Source organism: Erinaceus europaeus, chromosome 11 (assembly GCF_950295315.1).
Source record: "Erinaceus europaeus chromosome 11, mEriEur2.1, whole genome shotgun sequence".
Taxonomy (NCBI): domain Eukaryota; kingdom Metazoa; phylum Chordata; class Mammalia; order Eulipotyphla; family Erinaceidae; genus Erinaceus; species Erinaceus europaeus.
The window spans coordinates 4917875-4931931 of NC_080172.1; the positions used below are offsets into that span (position 1 = coordinate 4917875).

A 14057-nucleotide genomic window follows, 5' to 3' on the forward strand; every position below is an offset into this window, starting at 1 on the left:
CTCTCTGTCCTATCCAACAACGACAACATCAATAACAACAATAATAATAGCCACAACAGTGGCAAAACAACCAGGGTAACAAAAGGGGGAAAAACATCCTCCAGGAGCAGTGGATTTGGGGTGCAGGCACTGAGCCCCAGCAATAACCCTGGAGGCAAAAAAAAAAGTTTTATATCTTGATGTTTCCTCCCATTTGGAAGAACACCCTGGTCATCACCTCTGAATGGCAGGTCCCCAATGAACTGGAGAATTCAATACAAAAGCAGGTGGGCGTGTGCCCCGCCCCAGGTCCGTGTTGGCCGGCTGGGAGGCTGGAGAGACCCACCCAGCGACCGGCACCGCTATATAGACCGGCTGCAGGCGCCCGGCCCGCGGCTTCGCAGGTACCTCGGCGCCGGGAAGATGCCACCCCCAGCGGCTAAACGTGCCAAGAAGGTGAGAGTGGGGGGGACCGGGGGCGTCCTCCATCCCTGTCGAAGCCCTGGGGCTTGGCACCACAGCTGCGAGGCGGGGGGAACTCGCACACCGCGGTGGCCAGTAGGTTCTCCCTACTTTCCCCTGCGGGTCTCCAGAGGACCCCGAGCTCTGTCACCCGCGTCCCAGCTCCTGAGCGCGCCCCAGCTCCGGGCGGCCCCGCGGGAGCGCACCCAGAACTAGACCCCAGACTCTCGTCCTCTCCAAGAGCACCTCCTGGAGGTGCGGCCCTGCACCCCGCCGGCGGGAGGGAGGGTTCCCCAGCGGGCCGCGTGGGACCAGAGGGCGCCTGGCTCCGGGGTCTGGCCGCGCCGCCGTGCGCCCCGCGCGCTCCAAGCGCCCCCCTGAGCGCCCCGTGTCCCCCGAGCGTCCTGAGCGCCCCCACGCGCCCCCCGAGCGCCCCAAGTGCCCCCGAGAGCCCCCCTGAGAGCCCCAAGTGCCCCCCGAGCGTCCTGAGAGCCCCCCGCGCGCCTCAAATGCTCTCCCCGCGCGCCCCGAAGCCCCCGCGCGCCCCGGCCGCCGGGACCCCAGTCCGCCCGCGGCGCTCTCCGAGTCCGGCCGTTTCCCGCCTGGCCGCGCCCGGGGTTCGGGGCTCCCCGCTCCAGCTTCTCTCTCCCTGTGGCTGCGCCCCGCCCGCCAGAAGCCGGGCCTCGGGAGTCTGCGGGGAAATGGTGAGTTTGCCCCCGCAGCTCGGCTTCGGCGACAGGCGCGACACGCCGCGGGCGATCAGGAAAGGCGGTGGAGGAAAATGGGCAGAGCGGCTAAAGCAGCACCAGCCACGCCGCCTCCCTCCCCGGGCTGCGACCCGCGCGTCGCGTCCGGCCGGGGGCACGGGGTGGGCTGACCCGGGCAGCGGCCGCCGGGTGCCCCTCGGGGTGTCCGCCCGCCCGCCCTTGACCGGGGGCCGGCGCGGCTGGCTGAGAGCGCACCTGGCCGGCTCGGGGGCCGGGTGGAGCCCTGGACCCCGTCTGCAGGGGGCGCTTCGTAAGGGCAGGTGTCGCTTTCCCTCTTCCGCTTTATCCCCCACCCCCTTCGTTCTCAATTTCTTTGGGTCTCTATCCAATAGATTAAAATATTTTAAAAGAGGGAGTCGGGCGGTGACGCAGCGGGTTAACTGCAGGTGAAACAAAGCGTAAGGATCCCGGTTCGAGCCCCCGGCTCCCCACCTGCAGGGGAGTCGCTTCACAGGCGGTGAAGCAGGTCTGCAGGTGTCTGTCCTTCTCTCCCCCTCTCTCTCGGTCTTCCCCTCCTCTCGCCATTTCTCTCTGTCCTATCCAACAACGACGACATCAATAACTACAACAAGGGCTGCAAAAGGGGATAAATAAATGCAAGGAAAAGGTCTAAAAAAATATTTTAAAAGAGCCTCAAAGGGGCGGGGGCTGCCACCTTTCTAAAGGAATGGCTTCCAAATTAAAAAGAAAAGAAAGAAAAGTTTTCCATACAAAGAAAAATGTGCATCTAGTTAAATTATCTACTAACAAAATTAGGCGAAGTTAAAGTGTGTAACTGACACGTGTCCGTGAGGATTATGTCAAGATAGCAAACAATTTAGGTTGAGAAATTTACCTAGCCTATTTATCTACCAAGTGATTAGTGAGAGTAGACTAGAAAGAGTAGTTTTAGGGAGTCGGGCTGTAGCGCAGCGGGTTAAGCGCAGGTGGTACAAAGCACAAGGACCAGCATTAGGATCCCGGTTTGAACCCCGGCTCCCCACCTGCAGGCGAGTCCCTTCACAGGTGGTGAAGCAGGTCTGCAGGTGTCTGTCTTTCTCTCCCCCTCTCTGTCTTCCCCTCCCTCTCCATTTCTCTCTGTCCTATCCAACAAGGGCAACAAAAGGGAATAAATAAAATTAAATTTTTAAAAAGTAGTTTTAATAGAGATATTTAAAGATTTTTGTTTGAGGGGGAGGGAGAACTTTCATGTGAGCAATTTCAACACTCTGGCAACTTTTCAGAGAGAAAGACAGTAGAGAGACATCGCAGAACCAGAGCTGTCCCTGTGTGTGGTGCTCCCAGTGGGTGCTGACACCCAGCATGATCCCCTGAGCAATTCATCCCCACTCTCCTGTCTGACCTTGCTCTCTTTATATATATATATATTATATATTATATGTATCATATAATTATAAATTATATATAGCATATATAATTTGTTTTATTTGAATGATAGAGAAAGATTCAGAGAGAAAGGCACAGAAAGATCAGAGCACTGCTCAGCTCTGGCATATGGTGGTCCTGGGGATTAAACCTGGAACCTCAGAGCCTCAGGCATGAGAGTCTTTTGCAGAACCATTATGCTGTCTCCCCAGCCCTGTTTGACTTCATTTTTCATAGTCGTGGGTTCTAATACATTCCCAACACTCAAACTCAGAAAATGAAACATTTTGAAGGTTTAGTTTAGCAAGGGATGAACATGTGATGGCAAAAAAAAAAAAAAACTACTTCAGTGTCCTTATTTCTATGAGAATTTCAGTATTAAGGCATGGACTATGCTATATCTATAATTCTGAGCATACAGTTAAAATATGTGTTCCAAAGCTAAGATATATTCTCTTCTGAACTCTAGGAAAAGCATTAAGAACAGTGTGTGTACTACATTTGGTGTCTACTCTGCTTGTTTCATTTTGAAACAAACATTATCTTGTATTGCTTTTTTAAAATTTTTTATTGGGGGTTTAATAGTTTTATAGTAAATAGTAAATACAGTGGTTGGTACATGTGTAAGATTTCTTAGTTTTCTGCCAAACATTCTCACCTCCCAGCCTAGGTCCTCCTCCACCATCCTGCACCAGGACCTGAAAGCCTCCCCCAACCACACACACATCCCCCAGAGTCCTTTGCTTTGGTGCAATACAGAAAACCCATTCCAAGTTCTGCTTTGTGTTTCCCCTTCTGATCTTATTTTTTCAACTTCTGTCTAGGAGTGGGACTATCCCATATTCATCCTTCTCTTTCTGGCTGATCTCACTTGACATGATTCCTTCAAGTTCCATCCAAGTAGAGGTGAAGAAAGTGACTTCAGAATTTTTAATAGCTGAGTAGTATTCCATGTGTACATAGACTACAACTTATTCAGCCACTCATCTGTTGTTGGACACCTGGCTTGCTTCTAGGTTTTGGCTATTACAAATTGTGCTGCTGTGAACATGGGTGTACAGATTTTTTTTTTTTTTTTGGATGGGTGTGTTGGGTTCCTTAGGATATATCCCAGGGGGAAGAATTGCAGGGTCATAGGGTAGGTCCATTTCTAGCCTTCTGAGAGTTCTCCAGACTGCTTTCCATAGGAGTTGGACTAATTTTTATTCCCACCAGCAGTGCAGGAGAGTTCCTTTGTCCCCACAACCTCTCCAACACTTGTTGGTATCATTTCTGATATATGACATTCTTGAAAAGGTGAAGTGGCAACTCATTGTTGTCTTTATTTGAATTTCTCTGACAATACGTGACTTGGAACATTTTTTTAAATATGTCAGTTGCCCTTTTGGATCTCTTCTTTAGTGACTATTCTGTTCACATCCTCTCCCCATTTTTGGATGGGGTCATTTGTTTTTTGTTGCTGAGCTTGGTGAACTCTTTATATATTTTGGTTTTTAGCCTCTTGTCTGATGTATGGCATGTAAAAATCTTCTCCCATTCTGTAAGGGGTCCCTTTGGGTGATGGTTTCTTTTGTTGTGCAGAAGCTTTTCAATTTGATGGAGTCCCATGGATTAAGTTTTCACTTTATTTTCCTTGCAATTGGGTTTGCATCATTACCTATAAAATTTAGATGGAAAAATAGTTCTGCTGATATTTTCCTCTAAGTATTTGATAGTTTATGGTCTAATATCCAGGTCTTTGATCCATTTGGAGTTGACGTTAATATTTGGTTAAATATAGTGGTTCAGTTTCATTTTTCTGCATGTTTCAACTGATTTTTTTTTCCAAAACTATTTGTTGAAGAGACTCCCCTTCCCCCATTTAGTAGTCTTCCCCCCTTGTCCCCATAGGTGTGGGGGCTTTTGCCCTTAATTCTTATTTTTTTATATTTTATTTATTTATTTTCCTTTTTTGTTGCCCTTGTTTTCATCATTGTGTGGTTATTATTATTGTTGTTTTTGATATTGTTGTTGCTGAATAGGACAGAGAGAAATGGAGAAAAGAGGAGAAGGCAGAGAGAGGGAGAGAAAGACAGACACCTGCAGACCTGCTTCACCGCTTGTGAAGTGACTCCCCTGCAGGTGGGGAGCCAGAGACTCGAACCAGGATCCTTACACCGGTCCTCAAGTTTTGCACCATGTGCAGTTAACCCGCTGCGCTGCAGCCCGACCCCCTGCCCTTAATACTTTAACAAAACAAAATCTTATTTATCATTCTTTTGTACCACACCTCAACTTCTTTTTAAAGCTTTTTAGTAACAGGAAAGTCTGAGGTCCAGGTAATGAAAAAATGGGGCTGAATCTAAGGAATTTTCCAGATGTAAATGTTCAATAAAAATTAATGAACAGCATTGTCACTAGTTGCTGTACTGCCAGACATCAGATCCTTAGTTATGCTGTACACAAAAATAGTGTGACTTCAAAGTTTCTAACATATACACAAAAGTTCTGTGAGACTTGAGGACTTAGCAAATTGTCATGAGTTAACTCATCCAAATGAAAGTTAGTAGCGAGTCACATCTCATTTATTTGACCTACTTTTGTGCTTTTTTTATAGAACTGTACTCGTTTCCCCATTAGTTGACTCATAAGGATCAAAACTGTGCTTTTTAAAATGTGTGACTGGAACACACTGTAAAAATGCTAGAGATCTGGAATTCTACATTACATGGGACCAATTCTCTATTTCTGTAGTTTTTTTTTCTTCATGTACTTCTATGCTTGGCATTTCTTTTTCATCTCAGAGGGATATTCAGAAATATATATATCGTCATCCTATGACTGCTCGGAATGCAAATGTCAGTTGTATCTGCAGAGTACCAGCTGACTGAAGGCATACGATGGGTCAGCAGTAAGAACGAGAATTCAAGTGAGAGGTGGCGGTGGGTGGGCAGGTGGGTGCTGGGCTCCGGACTCACTATGGGCACATCAGAGCACTAGAGAGATGACAAGGGAATTCCCTCGCTGGAGAAGAACTCTCTCTCAAAAAGATGAGAGAAGCTCTAAAAAGATGTCAAGGAGTGTCCAGGTGGTGACACATCTGCTTAAGCGCACACACTTACAAGTAGTCATAGGTTAATGCGTAAAATACATTTTTTTTTTTTCTGAGAATGCTAAAGAAATGCTATTTCTCAGGAATATAATGGCGAACATACTAAAACTGAGAAGAGTAACCTATAAAACCTCTGGAAGTAACTCCTTTCTTCCACCTCGTCTGTAATTTTAGGGCATCCTCGAGCGTTTAAACTCCGGAGAGGTTGTGATTGGTGATGGGGGATTTGTCTTTGCCCTGGAGAAGAGGGGTTACGTGAAGGCTGGCCCCTGGACGCCAGAAGCAGCTGTGGAACACCCAGAGGCAGGTGGGTGCACGGTTCTGTTCTTACCTCAAGGAGGGACCTCCTATGTTGACCCCAGCATAGGAGCAGACCGTCACACAAGTCCATTCATGCCACATTCGCCAAATACGGAAGTACAGAGTCAGTGGTGGACATGCACAGTGGGCCTCCTTGTTGATGTGTCTGCATCTGAGTCCTTGTCTCTCACTAGCCGAGCCTAGAACTCGCACGACTGCCTTCCTCTCTCCCCACCCTCCAGCCCTCGCTGTAGACAACTGCATCCCCTACACAGATGATCCCTCTAGTCGCCTTGCTGTCTACGTCTTGATCTCCTCCTCGTTTCCAGTGATGGGTTCTTTCACGCTCACGCCAACAATCCCATCAGACCTAACGGGCACCAAGATCTCTTCACCTCTGAAGTCTTAATGGCCAGGTGGCCCAAATTTTTATCACTTCTGCTTATGTTTCCGGCTCACTGTCTCAAGTATTGCTACCTCTCAGTTCACTAAGACTTCCAATCCTTTGTCCCACCATTTTTAGTTAATTAATTATTGTTAATGATAAAAGAGATGAGGTTAAAAGGAGATCAGAACACTGCTCAACTCTGGCTTGTGGTGGTGTCAGGGATTGAACCTGGGGCCTCTGGGACCTCAGGCATACAAGTCTGGTTTACTGTCAGTTATGCTTTCTCCCCATCTCTGAGTATCTGTTTGCCGGGATAGCCTGAGGAAGTGCTCTCTGGGTTGGAGAGAACTCGACTGGAGCCAACCTAGGCTGCTGCGTGGGAGAGGGATCAGGAACTCGTGAGGGGCTAGCATCACAGGAGAGAAACTCTGGGACTCTTGGAGCCGGAAGGCAATCCCCAGTGTGTTCAAACAGAAGAGCAGCTGTATATATACTCGCCAAGTAGGGAGGAAACAGGATGTGACGTAGAGAGGGTGGAGCAAACAGAGATTGGTGGAAATCAGGATGACTATGAGAGGGAGCGGAGCAAAAAGAGAGTTCAAACTAGTAGGATTAAACCAGTGCCCTGCAGGCAGGGCGGTTCCTAGGTAACTAGTTATGTAAATAGACCGCAGGGATAAGCAGGGGGAAGCTGGCGTACTGTCCCACATCTGTTTTCCATTCTCTCCTGTAAGTCTGCCCTTCCTCGCTTACCCACTTTAAATTCTATGGTGCTGCACCGATCACTGTCAGATAACCCCTTCCTTGCAGTTGCTAATTCGTGTACTAGTCTCTCCCTGCTCAAATCCAGGTTCTTGCACATGGGAATGTGTGTGCAAGGGTTTCTAAGTAAGAAACTATAAGCAATCTTATGTCAGTCCCTGAAGTTTATATTGATCAAGGAAAGATGACCAGAGGGCTCTGAACTCCAACTCCGTCAGGACCCAGAGAGAGAAAAGGGAAAAGGGAGGGATATTTGGATGGAGTGATGGGTGTAGGTGTGACTTGGAAAGAAAGAGAAGATGGGACCATGGGAAAAATGGGCAAATATCGACAAATACACACAGGTCGTTGTAGAAATCAGAGTTAACGCATGTCTGCAGTTTTTGTATACTCAGTGATAAAGGATAAAAACTAGGCACACAAATTGAGAGGTTGCACAGCTCTGGGGCGAGATTCAGACAAACAAATCACTTTACTTCTCTGAGATTCGGTTTTCTTTTCTACAAAACTGAAATAATTGTGGAGCCTGCCTCAGAATGTTTTATGAGAATTCAGTCCCAAGTACAGTATTTCAAATAGTGTCTGGCATATAGCAAGACACTGTGGATATCAACAGTTTCACTATCGACTTGGCTGCATTGTTTCTTCCCTTGATAATATTTTCGGTTGCGATCGTTTGTTCCTGCCAGACAAGTGTAGAAATGTGTTCAAATAAGGTGGCTCCCACTCACAGATGGGATCTAAGAAGCAAAGGAAAGAGTAATGACGAGATGAAACCTCAGTGGACCGGTCTGTTGCAGCCGGGCTGGAGACACAGCAGGAACAGGAGAGGAGCACGACAGGGAGGTTCGGGGTCTTAATTCCCTATGGAGGGGCAGGGTGAGAGCTTAGTGAACCGTGAAGTGGAGCAATGCCCATCTGGGGGCATGTGAAAATGCATCCTCCTGGTGTAAACGGGGAGACACGACACCTGGGGTGCAGGAAAACAGAGTTTACCCAGAATGAGCTCATGCAGCAAATTCTGGACCTCAAATCTCAGCTAAGTACCTTTTTTTTTATTGTTTTGCTTTTTTTTTTTTCCTTTTCTTGCTCTTGTTATTTTATTGTTGTAGTTGTTATTAATGTCGTTGTTAGATAGGACAGAGAGAAATGGAGAGAGAAGGGAAAGACAGAGAGGGGGAGAGAAAGACAGACACCTGCAGACCTGCTTCACCACCTGTGAAGTGACTCCCCTACAGGTAGGGAGCCTGGGGCTCAAACTAGGACCCTTACTCCGGTCCTTGTGCTTCACACCACGTGTGTAAAACAGTCCACAGAAAGGTTGGCGGGGTCAGGCAGTGGCGTACCTGGTTAAGTGCTCACATTACAGTGCACAAGGACCCAGGTTCAAACCCCCAGTCCCCAACTGCAGGGGGAAAGCTTCACGAGTGGTGAAGCAGGGTTGCAGGTGTCTCTCTGTCTCTCTCCTCTCTATCTCCCTCTCCCCTCTCAATTTATCTCTGTGTCTATCCAATAAATAAATAAAAATATTTTTTAAAAAAGGTTAGCTAATGAGTCACAGTTGGGTATTTGAAGACCAGGAGATGGGCAGAGGTAGTGAAAGGCTTAAAGCTGGCGGGGGGTGTGGATCAACCTGCCAACGTCCATGTCCAGCAGAAAAGCAATTAACTCAGGCCTTCAGCACCCCAAAAATAACGTTGATCCATACTCCCTTCGGGGGGAGAAATGACAGGGGGAAGATGACCAGAGGGCTCTGAACTTCAACTCCATCAAGAACCAGAGAGAGAGAAGGAAAGAGGAAGGAATCTTTGGGTGTAGTAATAGGTGTATGTGTGACTTGGAAAGAAAGAGAAGACCTATAAATTAAAAAAAAAAAAAAAGGCCAAATACATACAAATCTAGGCAGACAGTTGTAGAGATAATAGCTAACCCACACCTGCAACCTTAGAACTGCTGCAGCCTCCAGTGGAGGGAGTGGGGATCCAGAACTCTGGTGGTGGGAACAGTGTGGGGTTGTACCTCTGTTATCTTGTAATTTTGTAAGCCAGTAAAATTAAAAAAAAAAAAAAAGAAAAGAAAAAGAAAAAGGCTTAAAGCTCTCAGGGCCATACAAACACCAGAAGAAAGAGGGAAATTAAGCTCGGAATTTAGACATCTCCTGGAAGCCTGGTACAAATATTTGCAATTATTTTTATACACTACTTCACTGGCAACAACAGGCTTCTAAAGCAATAGTCCCTCAGCAAAGTGATAGTGACATTAAAAGAAGAGGGGGGGAGATGTCGGGTAGCGGCGCCGGTGGGAGAGAGACGACCAGGAACTCATGACTGAGCAGGAACGCAATATGCCCTCTCTTATTGATCAGATACATCGCCTTTTATGTATCTCTTCACCAGAAGTGGCAAGGGGAAAGGAAATGACTAGGAGAAGGGGCGGAGCAAAAAATGAGCGGAATGGAACATAGAAGGCTTCCATCTAACCAGTGGGGATTAAACCAATAACCCTGCAGGCAGGGCGGGTCTAAGGTCTATCATGTAAATAGACCACAGCATCAAGCAATGCAAGGGAACCTGGCGTGAAGACCAACACGGATAGAAACAGAAGGGGTCTGTAGAAACAGAATTAGCCAAAGGAGAAATGATGACCAACAGGGAGAGAAGAAAATGTTCAAATCAGAGAATCCATAAACAGAATGGAAAATGTAAGAAGAGTCAGACTGTAAATGTGAACAATGTATTTCCAAACAAAATAGTACAGCATTCTATCTCCACCACCCCCAAAGATCAAATTAAGAAACTTGGAAAGCTATAACAACAAGTAGTTTTCATTTTTTCACTAGCTGAATTCTTTTTTTTTTTTTGCCTCCAGGGCTCAGTGCCTGCACTATGAATCCACTGCTCTTGGAGGCCATTGTTTCCCATTTTTGTTGCCCTTGTTGTTGTTATTGCTGTTGTTGGATAGGACAGAGAGAAATCAAGAGAGGAGGGGAAGACAGAGAGGGGGAGAGAAAGACAGACACCTGCAGACCTGCTTCACCACCTGTGAAGTGACCCCACCCTGCAGATGGGGAGCTGGAGGTTGGAACCAGTCCTTGTGCTTCGGGCCATGTGCGCTTAACCCACTGAGCTACTCCCCCCAGCTGAATTCTTATCCTCATTAGACCCCCAGGTCCCACTTGGAGAGACTCCTGTTTGCTAGGTCTCTGAGGAAATTCAGGAACCTGCATGCCTATAAATTCTCCTCAGGCAACTGCAAAGTAATTCAGCCTTTGAGAAGCATTGTGTTAAATGGCTTGAAGGAACACAGTGAAATAGTTACTATCCTACTAATTATTTGTGATTCGAGAGTAAGAATTTAAGATATTTCTGTGGTTTGTTACTTAAGGTTCACTGCTACGTTAAACACAGAATAAAATATTCCTTGGACCAAACTGGTAATTAACAATAAAGGATCTTTGTCTAAACTCTTGTCAAGTAGACCAAATACTGTTATTTAACCCCCCCAGATTCAATGCTCTAGGTCACATTTTTCTAAGTGACACACTTTCAAGAGAGGAGCCAGGCTGTGGCACACCTGGCTAAGCACTCAGATTACAATGCTCGAGGACGCAGGTTCAAACCCCTGGTCCCCACCTACAGGGTGCTGAAGCGACCTGCAGGTGTCTCTCTCTGTGCGTATATACCATAATAAATAATATTTTAAGAAAAGAAACTTAAAACTTATTTTTAAAAAGTCCAAGAGAAACCGTTGTAATATAGATTTTATTCAATTTTATCTACTGGCCATCTGAGCCTTGAATATCTTGAGCTCTTTTAGACGAGCTCTGCTTTTGATATTTATTTATTTATTCCCTTTTGTTGCCCTTGTTGTTTTCTTATTGTTGTTGTAGTTATTATTGTCATTGTTGTTGGAGAGGACAGAGAGAAATGGAGAGAGGAGGGGAAGATAGAGAGGGGGAGAGAAAGACAGACACCTGCTTGTGAAGCGACCCCCCTGCAGGTGGGGAGCCGGAGGCTCGAACCGGGAACCTTACGCCGGTCCTTGTGCTTGGCCCCACGTGCGCTTAACCCACTGCGCTACCTCCCGACTCCCGACGAGCTCTGCTTTAACACTTTCTTTTTTTCTTTGTGTTCCTTGATTTTCAAGAATTGATGAAAAGTCCAAGCCACTGCCTCACTAGATTCAGTCTTTTCTGCCACAAACTGAAAGCCCATATATCCACTTGGCCAACTACCTCGTTGGGGTGCTGGCGACCACAATGGACACCCCGATATAGCAGAAGAGACCGTTCCCCGAGCCACACGTCCGTGAGAACATGCATCCTCGTTGGACGGTAGATGTCTCGAGTCTGTCGAGACAGGGAAAGGTGTTTAAAACGTCCATGCTTTGTTGGAGAAGGGCGGTCAGCTGCTGTTCTATGCGAGTGAATTTGTGTGTCTATAAGTTGTTTTGTTTTTAACTTAAACTGGGTAAAAAATAGAATTGATCTGAAACCAGAACAAAGTTTACCTGCAAGCTGGACACCTGAAATGTGTTTGGTAGGACTCCTGGCTGGGCTGTCTTTTTAGCCTTGGAAACATTTAGAAAGGGAAGGTTATGTTTCATATCCATAATCCCTTATCCTGGGGCTAGGTGGTAGCACACCCAGTAGAGTGCCCACATTCCTCGGCATGAAGTCCTGGGTTCAAGTCCTGATCCCACCTGCGGGAGGGAAGCTTACTGAGTGGTGAAGCAGTGCTGCAAGTGTCTCTCCTTTGCTCACTCTCTCTGTGTCTCTGTTTCTCTCTGTAGAGACAGATCTTTCTAGGGGGCCAGGTGGTGACACCCCTGGTTAAGTGCACACACTAAAGTGAGCAAGGACCTGGGTTTAAGCCCCTGGTCCCCACCTGCAGGGAGAGAAGACTTCATGAGTGATGAAGTAGAGCTGCAGATTGTCTCTCTGTCTCTGTTCTTCTTTATCTTCCCTTCCCCTCTCAATTTCTGTCTCTATCCAATAATAAATTAAAATATTTTTAAAGCATTAAAAAGAGAGAAAGACCTTCTATTCAAAACAATAATAATAAATAACAACTGTCAGAACACTGGAGTCATGCAGATTGAATAGTACAGTAATAATAAAAAAAAAAAAAAAATCCCTTATCTCAAAGCACTGGGGTCTAAATGTGCTCTGGAATCCGTGGCACACCCAGTTAAGCGCACACAGTACAAGGGTCAAGGACCTGGGTTCGAGCCCCCATGCCCCATCTGCAGGGGGAAAGCTTCACAAGTGGTGAAGCAGGGCTGCTGGTGCCTCTCTTTCTCTCCCCCTCTCTATCTCCCCCTCCTCTCTCAATTTCTCTCTGTCTCTATCCAGTAAAATGGAAAATTGGGGGGAAATTTAGAAAATTAATAGAGTGCATATGCTTTATATTATGTAACACTCTCATTAGGTCTGAAAGAGCCCCACACCGTAATGGAAACATGAATGGCTTGTTGCTTGAAAACCTATGACTGTCCACATTTACGTGCACACAGTTATAAATATCCCCACGCTAACTCAAGTCACAGTTTTGCCCCCAAATGATTTTCCATAAATTTATTATTCTACTGAAGAAATACTGCAAAATTTTATTTGACCTTATAGAATTCACTGTGGAATTCCAAAGACTGCATTTTATTTCTCAAGTGAATTTATAAGCGTGAAATCTAAGTGTACTCTGTACAGGTATTACTATGCAAAGTCAGAAATACTAAGCAAGGGTTTCTTTCTTTCTCTCTTCCCTTTTTTTCTTTATTCCTTTCTTATTGCCACCAGGGTTATCACTGAGACTCAGTGCCTACATGACAAACCCACTGCTCTCAGAAGCCAATCTTTCCTTCCTGCTCTCTCTCTCTCTCTCTCCTTCACTCTCTCCCTCCCTCTCTCTCTTTTCCCTTTTATTTTATAGGACAGAGAGAAATTGAGAGAAAGGGGGAGATAGAGGGTGACACCTGCAGCACTGCTTCACCACTCATGAAGCTTCCCCCCCTACAGGTAAGGACCAGAGCCTTGAACCCAGGTTCTTACACATGGTAATGTGTGTGCAAGGATTTCTAAGTAAGAACCTATAAGCGAGATTATATCAGAAAATTCAGATGCCTATACAACCTAAAGGCCTAGAAGCACCTACTAGAGGCTAGGACACTGAATGCCTAGTCCCTCTGGGCAAAGAGCAGATATGAGCCTGACCTCTAGCTGTATTCCTGTGGTCTGGCAGTGTGCTGTAAATACAGAAGGCACGACTTTTATTTTTAGGTGAATATACATTTGTTTTTGCGCAATGTCATATCTGTATTTATTTCTTCCTAGAGCACAACTTGGCTCTGGCTTCCATAGCTGCAGAGGGTGAAGCTGGAGTCCAGGGTCTCCGATATTTAAGTTTTTTTGCATAACCACTGTGTTATTTTAACTTATACATTAAAGTCCTTTGCATAACTACAATACTGTCTCCCCACATGCTTAATGACTCTGCAATATGAGATGGAAGATTAAAGTCTCACATAACCTTTATTATTATTATTATTATTATTATTATTATTTGCATTTTTTAAATTTATTTCTTTATTGGGGAATTAATGTTTTACATTCAACATTAAATACAATAGTTTGTTCATGCATAACATTCTCCCGTTTCCCATTTAACAATACAACCCCCACTATGTCATTTATCATCCTTCATGGACCTGTATTCTCCCCACCCACTCCCACCCCAGAGTCTTTTACTTTGGTGCAATATGCCAATTCCAGTTCAGGTTCTACTTGTGTTTTCTTTTCTGATCTTGTTTTTCAACTTCTACCTGAGAGTGAGATCATCCCATATTCATCCTTCTGTTTCTGACTTACTTCACTCAACATGATTTTTTCAAGGCCCATCCAAGATTTGGGGGTTTTTTTGTTTCTGTATTTTAAGTGAACACTGCTCAG

General features: G+C 45.9%; 1 protein-coding gene and 1 long non-coding RNA gene across 3 annotated transcripts in view; both read left to right on the forward strand.

The window, feature by feature from the left end:
- Positions 1 to 280: 280 nt before the first annotated feature.
- The window catches only part of LOC103109924 (betaine--homocysteine S-methyltransferase 1), a 30367-nt gene continuing 16590 nt past the window's right edge, over positions 281 to 14057 (forward strand). Inside the window, exons 1-2 of one of the 2 annotated variants that reach the window (XM_007519049.3) lie at positions 281 to 435; positions 5839 to 5971. In XM_007519049.3, coding sequence (XP_007519111.1) covers positions 403 to 435; positions 5839 to 5971 — 166 coding nt within the window. In that variant the 5' untranslated portion in view covers positions 281 to 402. Of the gene's footprint in view, positions 436 to 1020; positions 1146 to 5838; positions 5972 to 14057 lie in introns of those variants that run through there. The other variant, XM_060201078.1, reaches the window with a different exon arrangement.
- Positions 12795 to 13643, forward strand: LOC132541292 (uncharacterized). Its single transcript, XR_009552443.1, has 2 exons — positions 12795 to 13127; positions 13445 to 13643. It is a non-coding gene; the product is annotated as an uncharacterized LOC132541292 (long non-coding RNA).